The sequence below is a fragment of the Eleutherodactylus coqui genome, chromosome 4, assembly GCF_035609145.1.
Source record: "Eleutherodactylus coqui strain aEleCoq1 chromosome 4, aEleCoq1.hap1, whole genome shotgun sequence".
NCBI classification, from domain to species: domain Eukaryota; kingdom Metazoa; phylum Chordata; class Amphibia; order Anura; family Eleutherodactylidae; genus Eleutherodactylus; species Eleutherodactylus coqui.
In genome coordinates, this window is record NC_089840.1 from 89,639,433 (window position 1) to 89,652,985 (window position 13,553).

Sequence of the window (13,553 nt, forward strand, 5' to 3'; positions counted from 1 at the left end):
TATCAGTCAAATTTAGCCATGCAATGGGGGTCACTGAACAATCTTTCTGATGTCCCTAGACCTCCACCTATGAGACGTTTTGTCATATCCTACTGATATGACACATGTATTTAATTGGAATGCCTTTTTAATTCAGCAGGAAACCTGTAATGGGGTAAAAAAAAAGTTGCTTATAAGTAATTTTTTCCAAAATTGACACATCTTTGAGTAAGAAGGGGTTACTAGAATATTCAAGCCACACTGTCCTCTACTATATTTATTTTTGTAATTTGGTCATTTTTGCAATATGCTTCAGCTGCCAGTCCTCCTACCAAGTACATTGCAGGGTTGTCCATGCAAATGAGATTTTTGTCCTTACTACCTTTGTATAATTATATATTTTATTTTATATCCGTGCAGTAATAGCTTTTTAATACTGTAATACTCTGCTTGGGCCTACCATGATATGTATGGATCATATTTTGATTTAAAGCGCCACAACACTTTTCCAGCTGACTTTACAGAATAAGCTGTGTGTGTACAGTAACACGGTTTCTGGCCGTTATAGGACTTGCCATAATTTTTGGACTATAAGACGTGCCTAACTATAAGACATACTCCAAGGTTATAAAAGAAAAGGCAGGTGATGGCAGTTAATTTCGTGCTGAAATAACCCTATTTCAATGGTCTCTCCGTAACTTTTGATGCTTGCCAGTCATGCTGCGAATATGGCACCCCCTCCTATTTCTGATTCCTTCCCGCCACAGCAGCCTGCCAACTTCAGAACATTTTCTTAACGAGGCATGCCCTCTACCAAAAAATAAACACTTTTGGGTTGTTACAGCAAATTCAATGTCTCAGCATTCTAGACTAGCTGAGTGACTAAAAGTCTGCTCTTATTAGACTTAGTGTGTCCTTCTTTGTTAACCATCGAAACAAATTGCAATGGTGCATGTAGATACCTCATAACATTGAGCTATATATTTAAACTAGCTAATATACCCGGCTTCGCCCGAGTTAATTTGGTACTGGTATTTATCTGGTGTTCACACGGAAACTCTTATGAAGTCGTGGTTACTTTAGAGATACCAAGGAAAAACATATGTTCACCATTTTGCATAGTTCTCTGCGTTACCCAGGAAACACCACGTGGAGGTAACCATGCGACGTTTCCTTTATATAAAATGACATCAGGAAGTGAGAGAATTTGATTACGTACATAAAATTTGGACACTAATTCTTTTGCGCTTAGAATTGAATAATCGAGTTGGGACCCATTAGCTTTTCCTATTTATGACGTAATCAATGCTCGTGCCAAATTTCCTGTTTCTATAACACCGGAAAGTGAGAAAATTACATTCCACACGTAAAATTTGGACGCTAATTTTTTTGCGCATAGAATTGAATAATCGAGTTGGAACCTATTAGCGTTTCCTATTTATGACATAATCAATGCTCGTGCCAAATTTCCCGTTTCTATGATACTGGAAAGTGAAAAAATTACATTCCGCACGTAAAATTTCGACGCCAATTCTTTTGCGCTAGTATTGAATAATCGAGTTGGGACCCATTAGCTTTTCCTATTTGACATAATCAATGCTCGTGCCAAATTACCTGTTTCTATGACACCGGAAAGTGAGATAATTAGATTCCGTACGTAAAATTTGGACGCTAATTCTTTTGCGCATAGAATTGAATAATCGTGTTGGGACCCAATAACTTTTCCCATTTATGACATTATCAATGCTCGGGCCAAATTTTAAGTTTCTATGACATTGGAAAGTGACAGATTTAGATTACGTACGTAAAATTTCGACGCCAATTCTTTTGCGCTAGAATTGAATAATCGAGTTGGGACCCAATTACTTTTCCTATTTTGGAGATAATCTATGCGTGTGCCAAATTTCATGTTTCTACGACATCGGGAAGTTGGAGAACTTTTGTCCAGTGAGTCAGTGAGGGCTTTCGTCTTTAGATATATAGATATAGATATATAGATATAGATATATAGATATATATAGATATAGATATATATAGATATATAAAGATATATAGATATATAGATGTTTGTGTGGTTATTTGTCCTGCTTTTTATGTCGGTTTTTTTTTGTTTGTTTTTTTTAAGGGATTTTTTTAATGGTGCTGGCCATGCCCAAAATAATTTTTACAATATCCTATGCTCACCCATCCAGGGTGCCTGCAGCTCCAGCAACGCATTTCTGTTCACCCCACTGAATGTATTTACAAACTGGAGGGTCAGCCTCCAGTGCACAACATCAAACTGTTGCAGCCAATCACAGATCTGAGGTGGACCACTGAGTGATTGGCCACAGCAGCCTATGATTTTCTGTAAGCAAGTTGACTGCAGCTTGTAAACAAAGCGTCGACATGTAGCACATGCTCAGAAGTAACAGCAGCCTGGGGAATATTAGTATAGGAGTACTGAGCAGTGTAGAGGTGAATCCAGCACTGGGGTGAGATAAAACACTAGAAGCTGTTGTAAAGTTATTGACCATTTAAGTTTTCCACCAATCCATTAGAACATATACAGAATTTCAAGAAACCCTTTTACATGTTAGTGTGCTTTGAGCTGTAGCATCACATTCCTATGAATACTTCTATACCAAACGGAGTGTTTACACCCTCTTCATTTTGTGTATGCCCCCAAATACCATATTTTAATGTATGTTTGCCTAAACCATTGTCCCTTTCATAGTCTGGTCTTAAAACCTGATATAACATTTCTTCACTTTTTTACTTTGTGACTTAAAGGGGTTGTCCCGCGGCAGCAAGTGGGGTTATACACTTCTGTATGGCCATATTAATGCACTTTGTAATGTACATTGTGCATTAATTATGAGCCATACAGAAGTTATAAGAGGTTTTTCACTTACCTGCTCCGTTGCTAGCGTCCTCGTTTCCATGGAGCCGACTAATTTTCGCCGTCTAATGGCCAAATTAGCCGCGCTTGCGCAGTCCGGGTCTTCTTCTTTTCTCAATGGGGCCGCTCGTGCAGGATGCCGGCTCCGTGTAGCTCCGCCCCGTCACGTGCCGATTCCAGCCAATCAGGAGGCTGGAATCGGCAATGGACCGCACAGAAGCCCTGCGGTCCACCGAGGGTGAAGATCCCGGCGGCCATCTTCAGCAGGTAAGTAAGAAGTCACCGGAGCGCGGGGATTCAGGTAAGCACTATCCGTTGTTCTTTTTTTAACCCCTGCATCGGGGTTGTCTTGCGCCGAACGGGGGGGGGGGGGGGTTGAAAAAAAAAAAACACGTTTCGGCGCGGGACACCCCCTTTAATTCTATGCCACTTTGTTTCCTGCCACAACAGCCATTGCCATCTTGCAACAACTACCGTACGCATAAAAGTTAGGATTTTGAAAAATGTTGCGTGATCCAACCTGTCGGAACACAAGGAGGCAGATTAACTAATGTGGATCTCTTTCCTAAATGTGCATTTTTACTATCTTCTAGCTGATGCTGAATTTCAACTAATTGAAGCTTGTGTACTCTTGTGTACATGATCTTAACACATCAATACCCAATTAGCAATTTGTTGAAAAAGAATTAAAATTACCATAGTGGGTATATCCATATTTGTCTCCTGTTTTGTTTTCTACAGATAGCGTTTTCTTTGAAATGCTAATAGGGACAGGAAAATAAGCTGCAACTGCCTTGACATATTACAGCTTGTTTTGACACCAAAATATTTGAATTCATTTTCCAAATTGAAAGCCTGTTTGCCCCACAATAATTTTAATTTTACTTGTATTAAAAAAGTACATGACATGATCTATGTAAAGAAATGGCTTTTATTCTAGTTTTTAAACAATTTCACCGTTCTCATAATCTAACTCTTCATAATAAAGTAGTTGTCGTCTTCTCTTCAGATGGTAAATAATGCAGAGGCAAATTTCATCTTGTAACTTCTACAACATCTGTCGCCGAGAAAAGTTTATATGTAGAATCGCGTGCTTATTATAAAGGTCTCTTCTAACCAGGGAAGAGCCCATACATATACAGCAACTGTGGCCTAAGAGCTGTTTTGGCTGGAGTTCACCCTTCACCACATATACATATTGTATTCTGTTTAGGAGAAGGCGGACCATGGCTGAATCCTTTTCTGCGTTGCGTGGCATGCTAAGTAGTCCTCCCATTCTAAGTTTACAGTTAGTGGACTACTTAGAGCGCCGCTCAAAGCCCTGACACCTAGGGAATTGTGTGGAAGGTAAGTATGAACCTGACTAAGTACGTCTGCTACTTTGAGGCGATAAGCTTACCAAATAAGGCTAAAAGTAGTTAACAGGCTCTTTAAAGTAATCCAATACTTGTATTGAGAACAGTACAGTACATACAATATATATATATATATGTGTGTGTATTGTATCTACAACTGCTCTGCAGATGTGGCATATTATGAGTGTCCTCCGTGAACAAGCGGGGTAACTTTGTTGCATTCGATTCCACACCATGGCATTTTATTGCGCACAAGTTTGAAATCCACAGAAAACCTAGCAGGTCGCCGCGCACAGATTAGCCCCATTGAGTGGAGCTAATATGCTTGAGGATCTATGGCAGAGTGCAAATCTACCACAAAGATCCAAGAGTCAACAGTGGATTTTCTGGCAAATCTGTGTCCGATCTTTTTATTGATTTATTTTTTTCCCCAGCCTGAAAAATCTGTCATTCTCAACAAGGCTTTAAAGGGGTATTCCATGGAAGAAAAGCTAAACTAAAATTTGTTCATTGCTATATAAAGAAACATTAAAAGCAAAAAACAAACATACCCTGCAGCTCACATTTCGAGGTTGCTTGGTCCTGTTTAAGTCCAGTCTCACACAAACATATGCTACTGTGTATTATACACACAGCTTTTTCGTATAATACCCCATACCAAACTCCCATAGACTTTCAATTGTGCAGCTCACGTGATGCACGCGAAAAAAAAAACGTGGCATGCTCTACCTTAGCATGTATTATGCTTGCGTACAAGCCAAGATAGTGTATGTAAATTGGCGGTACGCAGCAAGTGTGCATGTCATTGCATACTTGCTGCGTGCTCACGTACAAGAGATACACCTGTAGCACGCCGACAAACTTAGTCGTGCTCAATGCAGTGACGTCCTGTCATGACTACTGCAGCTAATTACCAACTGATCCTAAAGGTCCCTTTACACAGGACGACTTTCGAGCAAACGATGCCTGACACTCGTCCTTGTGTTCCCTTGTTCCCGTGCTCCTGCACGGTAGCTAGCAGGGCTGTGTCGATCACGGAGTGGCACGCAGGGGGGCGGGGCAGTGCAGGAGATCTCTCTTTTCGCGCTCCCCCGCCCCTCTCCATTCATATAACACAGCTGCCGTTCACTACTGAACGGCAGCTGATTAAACTGAATAATGAGCTTCATCGCTGATCGCAGCAGCAAGTTGGGCCAGGCCATGTTTACCATCATGTAGCATCCCTTCTTCCTTTTACAACAGTCCGTAAATCTCTGGGAAGTGAGAAGATCAATTGCGGAAGTTTTTTGGGAGAGCAAAAAAACATTAGACAGTTCTTCACAGATTGGTGAACCTCTGCTTAGGAGAGACTCTGTGTATAAAGAGTAGGTTAGAGGCAGTCATGTGACCCTCCAGCTGTTTTCCATAAGTACCACTTACTTTTCCAGCTTTTTCTTACACCTGTCGCAGTTTCTAAATGAGTTAACTTTTTAAAATGAATCTGTAAAATATCTCCCTTTCCCCTTCTGAGATGTGTTCTATAGAAGAGCTCCAAATCCTTGCATTATTTTTTTTAACATTTACATTTTATACAGCATTCCAACTTTTGGGGAATTGGGGTTGTAAAAATAAAACATAATGGTGGAAAACGAAACGATTAGGCCAGGCTCACATGGGCGGAATCGGCATCTGCGGCAAAACGCGGGCACTTAAGCTTTTTCGTTCAAACTTGCGGATACGAATTGTCTATTCTGCGAGCGAAAGAAAAATCACAGCATGCTCTATCTTGCCATGGACTGCCTCTATTGCAGTCAATGGACGCTGTCCGACTAGCAGCCCATCAGCAATTAACATTGCATATGGGCTGCAGGTACCCGTGTCATGGCTTAGTGATGGCGTGGGAAAGACCACCGCGGTCTTACGTAATACAGAAATAACAGGTATGCAGGGTTGCCTGCCGGGCACACCGCTGGATTACACTGCGAACCTCCCACATGCGGAATCTGGTAAGCCCAGCCTTAGGCCTCATGTCCACGGGGCAAATCAGGCCCGCTCCGGATTCTCCATGGAGAATCTGCAGCGGGTCCCTCCTGCCCCGCGGACATGAGGGCTGAAAATAAGAATAAATGAGAATAAACTCACCTTCCATCCGCTCCGTTTCTTCTCTTCGCCGCGGCGTCATCTTCTCTGCGTCGCGGCCGGATCTTCTTTCTTCGGCTCGGCGGATGTGCATGATGACGTCGGTGACGTGCCCCGCGCATGCGCCGGACCGAAGCAAAATGATCCGGCCGCGACTGAGAGAAGATGGCGCCGCGGAGAAGAGAAGAACCGGAGCGTGTGAGTAAAATCAGATTTTAGGTCTCCCGCGGATCCGGACGGCTTCCATAGGCTTCAATAGAAGCCCGCGGGAGCCGTCCCCGCGGGAGACCCGCATGAAAATGGAGCATGGTCCAGATTTTTTCATGCTCCATTTTTTTTTAAATCACTTTTATTGACGATCCGCGGGTATTTATCTACCCGCGGGTGGTCAATGCATCCCTATGGGATGCGGATCCGCGTGCGGGAGAAGAGTTAAAATCCGCTGCGGATTTTAATTCTTATTTTGCCCGTGGACATGAGCCCTTAGTGAGCATAAGACCTCAATGAATAGGAGAACACTAGTAATATTAAGTGAACAAGTGTAACCGCACACTACAAATGCCAAGACACAGGCCGAGAGCAAATATATAAATATTGAATTGCTTTACTGCTATGTTTATAAATTTGAGGTTCTAAGTGAAGACTGAAGTGGCAAGGTACAGAGAAGTGTAGCTACCAATGCCTGTCTACAGTCTAGTACTTAATGTAGCTTATGCAGACACTGAATATCCTCTCGAATACACTGACATTACTAGAAACATACCCAAAACTTTGTTTCCCGGGACTTCTCTCCTAGTATGTCAAATCAAATCTCACATATATGTCAAAGCTTGCCAGAGTGTGAGTTTATATTTCCCCGTGATATGCTACTGCTATGAAATATTGTATATGTGCTGGTAAAATAAATCAGCATAGGGTTATGTTCTCAGAGCAATATAATTTGTAACATGGCCGTGCAGACGGACACAATCCGCCATCACCATTTGTCTTTTTGAACTCCATTAATGTCAGCTGAACGGCACTGGGCATTTTTGCTCTACATAGAGTTCATGCTTCAAAGCATTTTTGCTCACATTTTGTTTCTTTTAGAGAGCTTCTCTTGCAATCTTTATATGACCCGGTGAATGCCATTTAACATATACTCTGAACAGTTTGGTGGTGTTATTACTGTTTCAGTCTTTGCAGTGCCCAATTTTCGAAGTGTATTCAGGCCTGAATGTTTCAGTAGTTGGAGCATATTGTTGAATTCTATTCCGGAGCAGATTTCACCTAACTTTCTGAGCTTACATATATCTCTATACGTTATTCTGTTTTAATGTTAATAAACTTGCTCTGCTTGTTTTAGAAGTGTAAATGTGGTCATTTGGGAACTTAATTGCTGCTATCATTGATGTGACTTTTTGAAAGAACCGTTTTCAACCTGCTTGTATGTCCCTTGTGTTTATCCATATACTGTATCTCTGTGTATATGCATTTTTATAGGCGGGATGCGGTGCATTTCTACTGCTCTAGTGGAGTAAAGTTAGTATTTAAATCGCACCTCCTGGTGTTTTAGTGTGTGTTTTGTTAACTAATGAGTGTTGCATGAGGCAATTAAAAAGGCAATGTGTCCTCAGAAAATGTTGTGTTGTGTAAATCAAGTTTTTATGTTAAACATATTTTTTTAAAGAATTGTTTTTATTTCCAGTGTCAAATCTATATTTAAAAGAATCCTAGAATCTTTCAGTTTTCACACCCAACACAAGGCCTAATACGTTGTCGCTTCCTGTTCTGTATAAATCACTTCAGTAGTCATGTCATTATTATCCCAAACTTTATTACAATGAAATGTAAAACCTATATATATATATATATATATATATATAGACAATGCGATCTACCATTTATAATAGGTGATGATCACAGCTCACCTCCTCCCCCTTCCTGGACAATGACCTGTGCACATGTCACAGAGCATGCCTAGAACACTCGCATGGTCCAGCTGATGTCCATTGTGTCTATGGCTCTGTAAATCGTAATTGTAAGGCCGGCGTGGGCAAAATTTACGCATGCAATACGCAGAGAATAAAGCCCATTGATTTCAATGGGTGTGTTCACATTTCCATATTTTCCACATGCATTTCAGTCACACAAAAAAAAAAAAATGTAGCATGCTCTCTTTCTGCACATTTGCATATCAAAGGTCCCCATAGAAATCAGTAGAGGGGGTGCGCAAACGCACGCACAATGTGCAAGTAGATGTGTAATAAGTTGCATAATTCCACTGGGAAAAAAGAACACATCTTGAACTCATTAGACAAATTGGCCATTTCAATTGGTGCATCTCCGGTGCCTCTCACAAATGAACATTCCCTGTGGGTGGAAGAAGTACAGTAAAATAAGCCGACGCGCACACTAAAAAGCCTCATTCAATGTGCAAAAAAGTTGTGCTGAGGCTGTTGCGGAAATGTGTATACATACATGTGACGTTGGCCTAAATGTTACAACAGCTCAGGCAAAATGGTTGCCCCCAAAGTCATGGGCAGTGTGAGGATATCACTCCTCATTTGAAGAGGTGGAATCCCGCCACAACTAGTTGACATGCTACAGATCTAAATTTCAGACCACGTATCAATTTCCTCAGGATTTGAGGCAGATTTCCTCCTCCGTACGACGGGGAGTTTGAAAATCTCATTCACATTGTTGCAACTATAAGTGCTGCTGCTTTTCTGTGCAGACTGTATACCTGGGAAATCCACCCCATGTGAACATCCCCTAAAGGTAAAGTGTGTGCGCACAAATCATAAAGGAAGAGAGCTGAAATGTGCTGCTTAAACCGGATAAATAGAAATAACTTGTGTACCTCCTGCCTTTGCCAAACTGTAGAAGTGCCACTCACTTACTGCAGGGAGAGAATACTGCTCTTTATGGTTCTACACTAGATGGGTACTTTGTAAAGATTCAGAAAACTCCCCAATCAACAGAGATCCTTGCTGCAGGGAAAGGCGGTCTACTGGCTGCTGAGGAAGATACTGGTTTTGCTTAACGTAGATCACAAAGTTTCATGTATTAACATTTTTATGGTTTTATGGGGAAATTAATGCGAGGCATGCTTGAAGGATGCAGTCCTTTTACAGTGGACCTCTGAAGAGGGTCTGTTAGTTCCTCTAACAAGTGGGAGCTGCATACCTGTATGGCTAAATCCTTCCTGACTTCTTCACAGTTTGCGGTCAAATGGATGAGTGAGGTCTAAAATACAATGTTTTTTGTTCTCTTCGAAGCCCCACTGCAGTCTGGTGCAGGAGTACTTAAGTACTGTTTGTAAAAGTTCACTTACCTGGATTTGCTGTCAAATGAAGTCCAGCATATCCAGGTAACTGTAAAAACATGTAGGTACATTACAGGTTTATGTTAGCCATGGTTACTTTGACCCGGTAGGAACTTTTGTATGTGAATTATTTGTGTTTTTCCCTTTTAATTCTGAGCTGTATGTTCCTAGGTTCTTCTCACCTATCAATCAGGTTCTACCGGCTCACCAATCAGTGTATCTTTCTAGCAGCCAATGAGTGTGCTTACCACCCTATATGAACCTGCCCAGTCCTGCAAACCCTGCCAGTTTTTGTGGGCTCTTGGTGTGTCCACACTCTGGTGTCTGTCTCATTCTGATCTGATTACCTGAATCCTTTTTCTTTTAGTTCAACCAGGAAACTTGAACTTGAAATCACTTGTAATACTTATGTATTTCCGTATATTGCACTTTTTAGTGGTAGCTTCTTAAGCTGCGCCACAGATAGGGCCTAATGAGCTGGAATATATGATAGGTCTAGCTTGGGCTATCATAGCAATCACTGTCCGCAGCAGTGATCTATATAGTTTTGCAATTTTTTTTGTTTTTTTTTAAATGGGATTAGACCACTCTGTTAGGGCTCAGTCACACGGGCGCATTGGCACCCGTACACCGGCGCTGATGCGCCCGTGCGACTGACAGTTAGAAGACGGGCGTCTCTCTCCAGCGCTGATGAAAGAACGCATGACCGGCAATGAAGCCAGTCACATGTTCTTCCTCCCAGCGCTGCAGAGAGACGGCCGTTTGCTGGCTGCAGTAACATGGGCGCCGATGCGCCCGTGTGACTGAGCCCTTAGGACTTGGTCAGCTGTTGAGCACATAGGCAATCTGATTGAGGCACCTCTTGATGAGATCTGCCTTGCTCTTCGAGTCTGATGGTTGTGTATCAATTTTCTTATTGACTTTCATGCTCCAGCTAGGGCACATGCATTGTGCATTTTATACATTGCTTGAATAAATTCCGTATAGATTTCACGTTTCCTAATTTTTCTCCTATTTCTTTTTAGTTGTCTTGAAGAAGCACTACCAAGAAGCAGAAGCTGCATACAAGAAAATAAAACATGCCACTGACCAAATTCTAGCACGGAGTGGATACTCTGAAGTGAATCTGAGCAAGCTGTTCCAGACCCTGAGTGCAATCAAATAAAAAATGTGCCTACTAATTGCCTTTAAATGCTAAGACCCCTTCATTTAAATGTTGTCCTTAAGATAAGGTTTACATACATGTATAGGCTAAAAGTCCTCTGCCAGCCATCGGTATTGTTTCACAGTAGCACATTTTTCTATGTTCTACATTTATCTGTCATAGCATATTGTATTCTCTTTTGTAAAAGTTCTTGAAGACCTAAGAGATAAAAGGACTGCTGCATTAATTGAATAATTTCCAGTGAGATCGGCTGTAGTGTAAATGATCCTAGACATTACTGTTCAGTATTTAGTGGAGGTGCTTTCAGCAAACAAGGTTACTGAAGGTCTTGGTAGGAGCACTCATGTTTTGGCAATTCACAATTTCAGCTTTTCATCACAAGCATGGCAATTAATAAAATGACTCAAAGTAATGTGTAAAAAATGTTATATTTAAATATAGAGTTGTAGAATAGACCAAGTCAGTTACATTCCTATACTTCCCACGTGTATTTGATTTTATTATATACTTGGACATTACATTTCATTGATGTGGTTCTGTTTAATGCTTCTATGTATTTTCCAGGAAAATGTTCTTTCTGATATAAATTTTGTATACTTTGGAAACTTAAAAATGAAAAGAAACTGTGTCCTTGTTGTCCATAGCAATCAATGAAAGTGTGTGTAGTTTTCTAAACCATATTGTAAAAAGACAGCTGAACTTTGGGCAAAAAACACTTTTTCAGAGACAGATTTGATATGTGAGATCCAAAGGTTTTAATACACGACAAAACTAAGTTTTTTAGTACATTTCAACATTTAAAAAATTGTAAATTTTTTTAATAATGTAAGCAAATAAAGTCTTGTAAAATGCCTTGTAACTTATTCAATACAGGCTATGTTATGTCTACCAGTGTTTTGTTGGTCTTGGTACACACTCATCGCAATGTTTACCATGTCGCCCTACGTTGTGCAAGTGAATACAGGCTGTTTCATGTTCCTTTCAAATCCTAAAATAGAATAGTTGGATTTCTTTCTCTCAAGCTTTCATAAACACACAGAATCACAAGTTGTATAGCTGTCAGTATGAGCAAGAGAGGAAATATAGGCAAACATCCTAGAACCATCGTGGTCAACCCAATATATTGTGGGGCTCCCAATTGCTACCCTTGACTATGTCAAGTCTGATTTTGCCTTTGCCTTGAATCTGCATATCAAGTACTTATGACTGAGCTAGAGCATAGAAAGAGAGAACATGCTTCACGGGGAAGAACCACAGAAGCTCACTGATATAAAAGATGTAATAATAATATGACCGTGTGCTGAGATTTTCTACTGGAGAGAGGAAAATAGCTGCTTTATTCACATGCAGGAGCAGAGCTGTTCCCATGGCTGCTGCAATGATGCTGGTTACAAGTTCTCTAGGAAAAGGGAGAGTTCTTGTTCGGCTCATTAGAATGTCAATCTGTCCGATAAATACACTATTCTTCGTTGTACATGTTCAGTTAAAACTAAACTTGTCTATTGCATGAAGTTTGGGTTCCTGCCCTAACTGCAGGGCAATATCCATTATGGATAGAAATCAAGCACATAGCCATGCAATTTCCATAGATAAACGTCAGTAGTAGTATGGGTTATTAAAAAAAATATTGCTTTGTGCCTCCATATTCTGAACCTCCTAAAGTTATTTTTTCCATAGATGGAGCTATCAGAGAGCACCCTGGTGCCATCTGTTTTCTCCAGGTATGTGATGCACGTGCACCTGGCCATCCATTGGTTGTTGGAAGAAAAGAAAGAAAAATTCATCAGACCAGGCTATCCCTTAACATTGGTCATGGTCAAGTTCTGATGCTCACGTGTCCTTTATAGGTGTTTTTGGCAGTGGATAAACATCAGTATGTGTACCTTGACTGTTGTGGCTACATGGGTCAATATGCTGTAGGTGATGCTTTGCAACAGCGATGTATCATAGCCAGCATTACCTTTTTCAGCAATCTATACTACAGTAACTCTTCTGTTGTATCAGGCCTGCCTTTGGTTGCCATATGCATCACTAACCATGTCCCTGTCACCAATTTATTGGTTTTCCTTCCGGTACATACCAGGAACACTCACAAAACCTATCAGTTTGGAGGTTTTTGTGACTCGGTTGCCTAGCCAAAAGAATTTAGCTGTTGTCAAAGCCACATAGATTCTTGCCCATTTTCTTATGTTCTATATATCAACTTCACTGACTGATTGTTCATTTGGTGGCTAAAATATATCTCAGGTAAGAGATGCTGTTGCCATGAGATTGTTCACTTCACCAGTTAGTGGTTTTATAGCTGCGGCTGATCAGTGTAGGTGACATATACTGTATACTACAGGTTAAGTACTATTTTCTCAAAAACTGCTTTATCCTCTTCATGGATCGCGAGGAGTACATGAGGAGACTTAAAAGCCATGCAGTGCTCATCTGGTCAGACGGCTACCTTCCAAGAGGTGGCACTGCAGAAGCATTGTATCATCTATTTGTATATCATCTCTATTGCATGGAATCCATTACATGTATTCCAGTGTAAGGCCCTTTTACACGAGACAATGGTCGTTCAGGCTTCTGCGCTCCCACTGGGTTTTGAACGATGATCGTCCTGTGTAAAAGCATGCAGAAACTGAATGACTAGGTGAGAGTTGTCCAGTCGTTCAGTTTAAGCAGCTTAAAATCCTGAATGACGATTGTTCAGTACTGAAAGGCCGCTGCTTACAGTGAATGGAGACGGGTTGTGGAGAG

The 13,553-nt window shown here is 41.0% G+C and overlaps 1 protein-coding gene across 1 annotated transcript in view; it reads left to right on the forward strand.

The window, feature by feature from the left end:
* POLA1 (DNA polymerase alpha 1, catalytic subunit) overlaps positions 1 to 11,673 on the forward strand; it is a 278,247-nt gene extending 266,574 nt beyond the window's left edge. The window contains exon 36 of the mRNA XM_066599857.1: positions 10,666 to 11,673. Within this exon, the coding sequence (XP_066455954.1) occupies positions 10,666 to 10,805 (140 nt within the window). The 3' untranslated portion in view covers positions 10,806 to 11,673. The remainder of the gene's footprint in view (positions 1 to 10,665) is intronic.
* Positions 11,674 to 13,553: the final 1,880 nt, after the last annotated feature.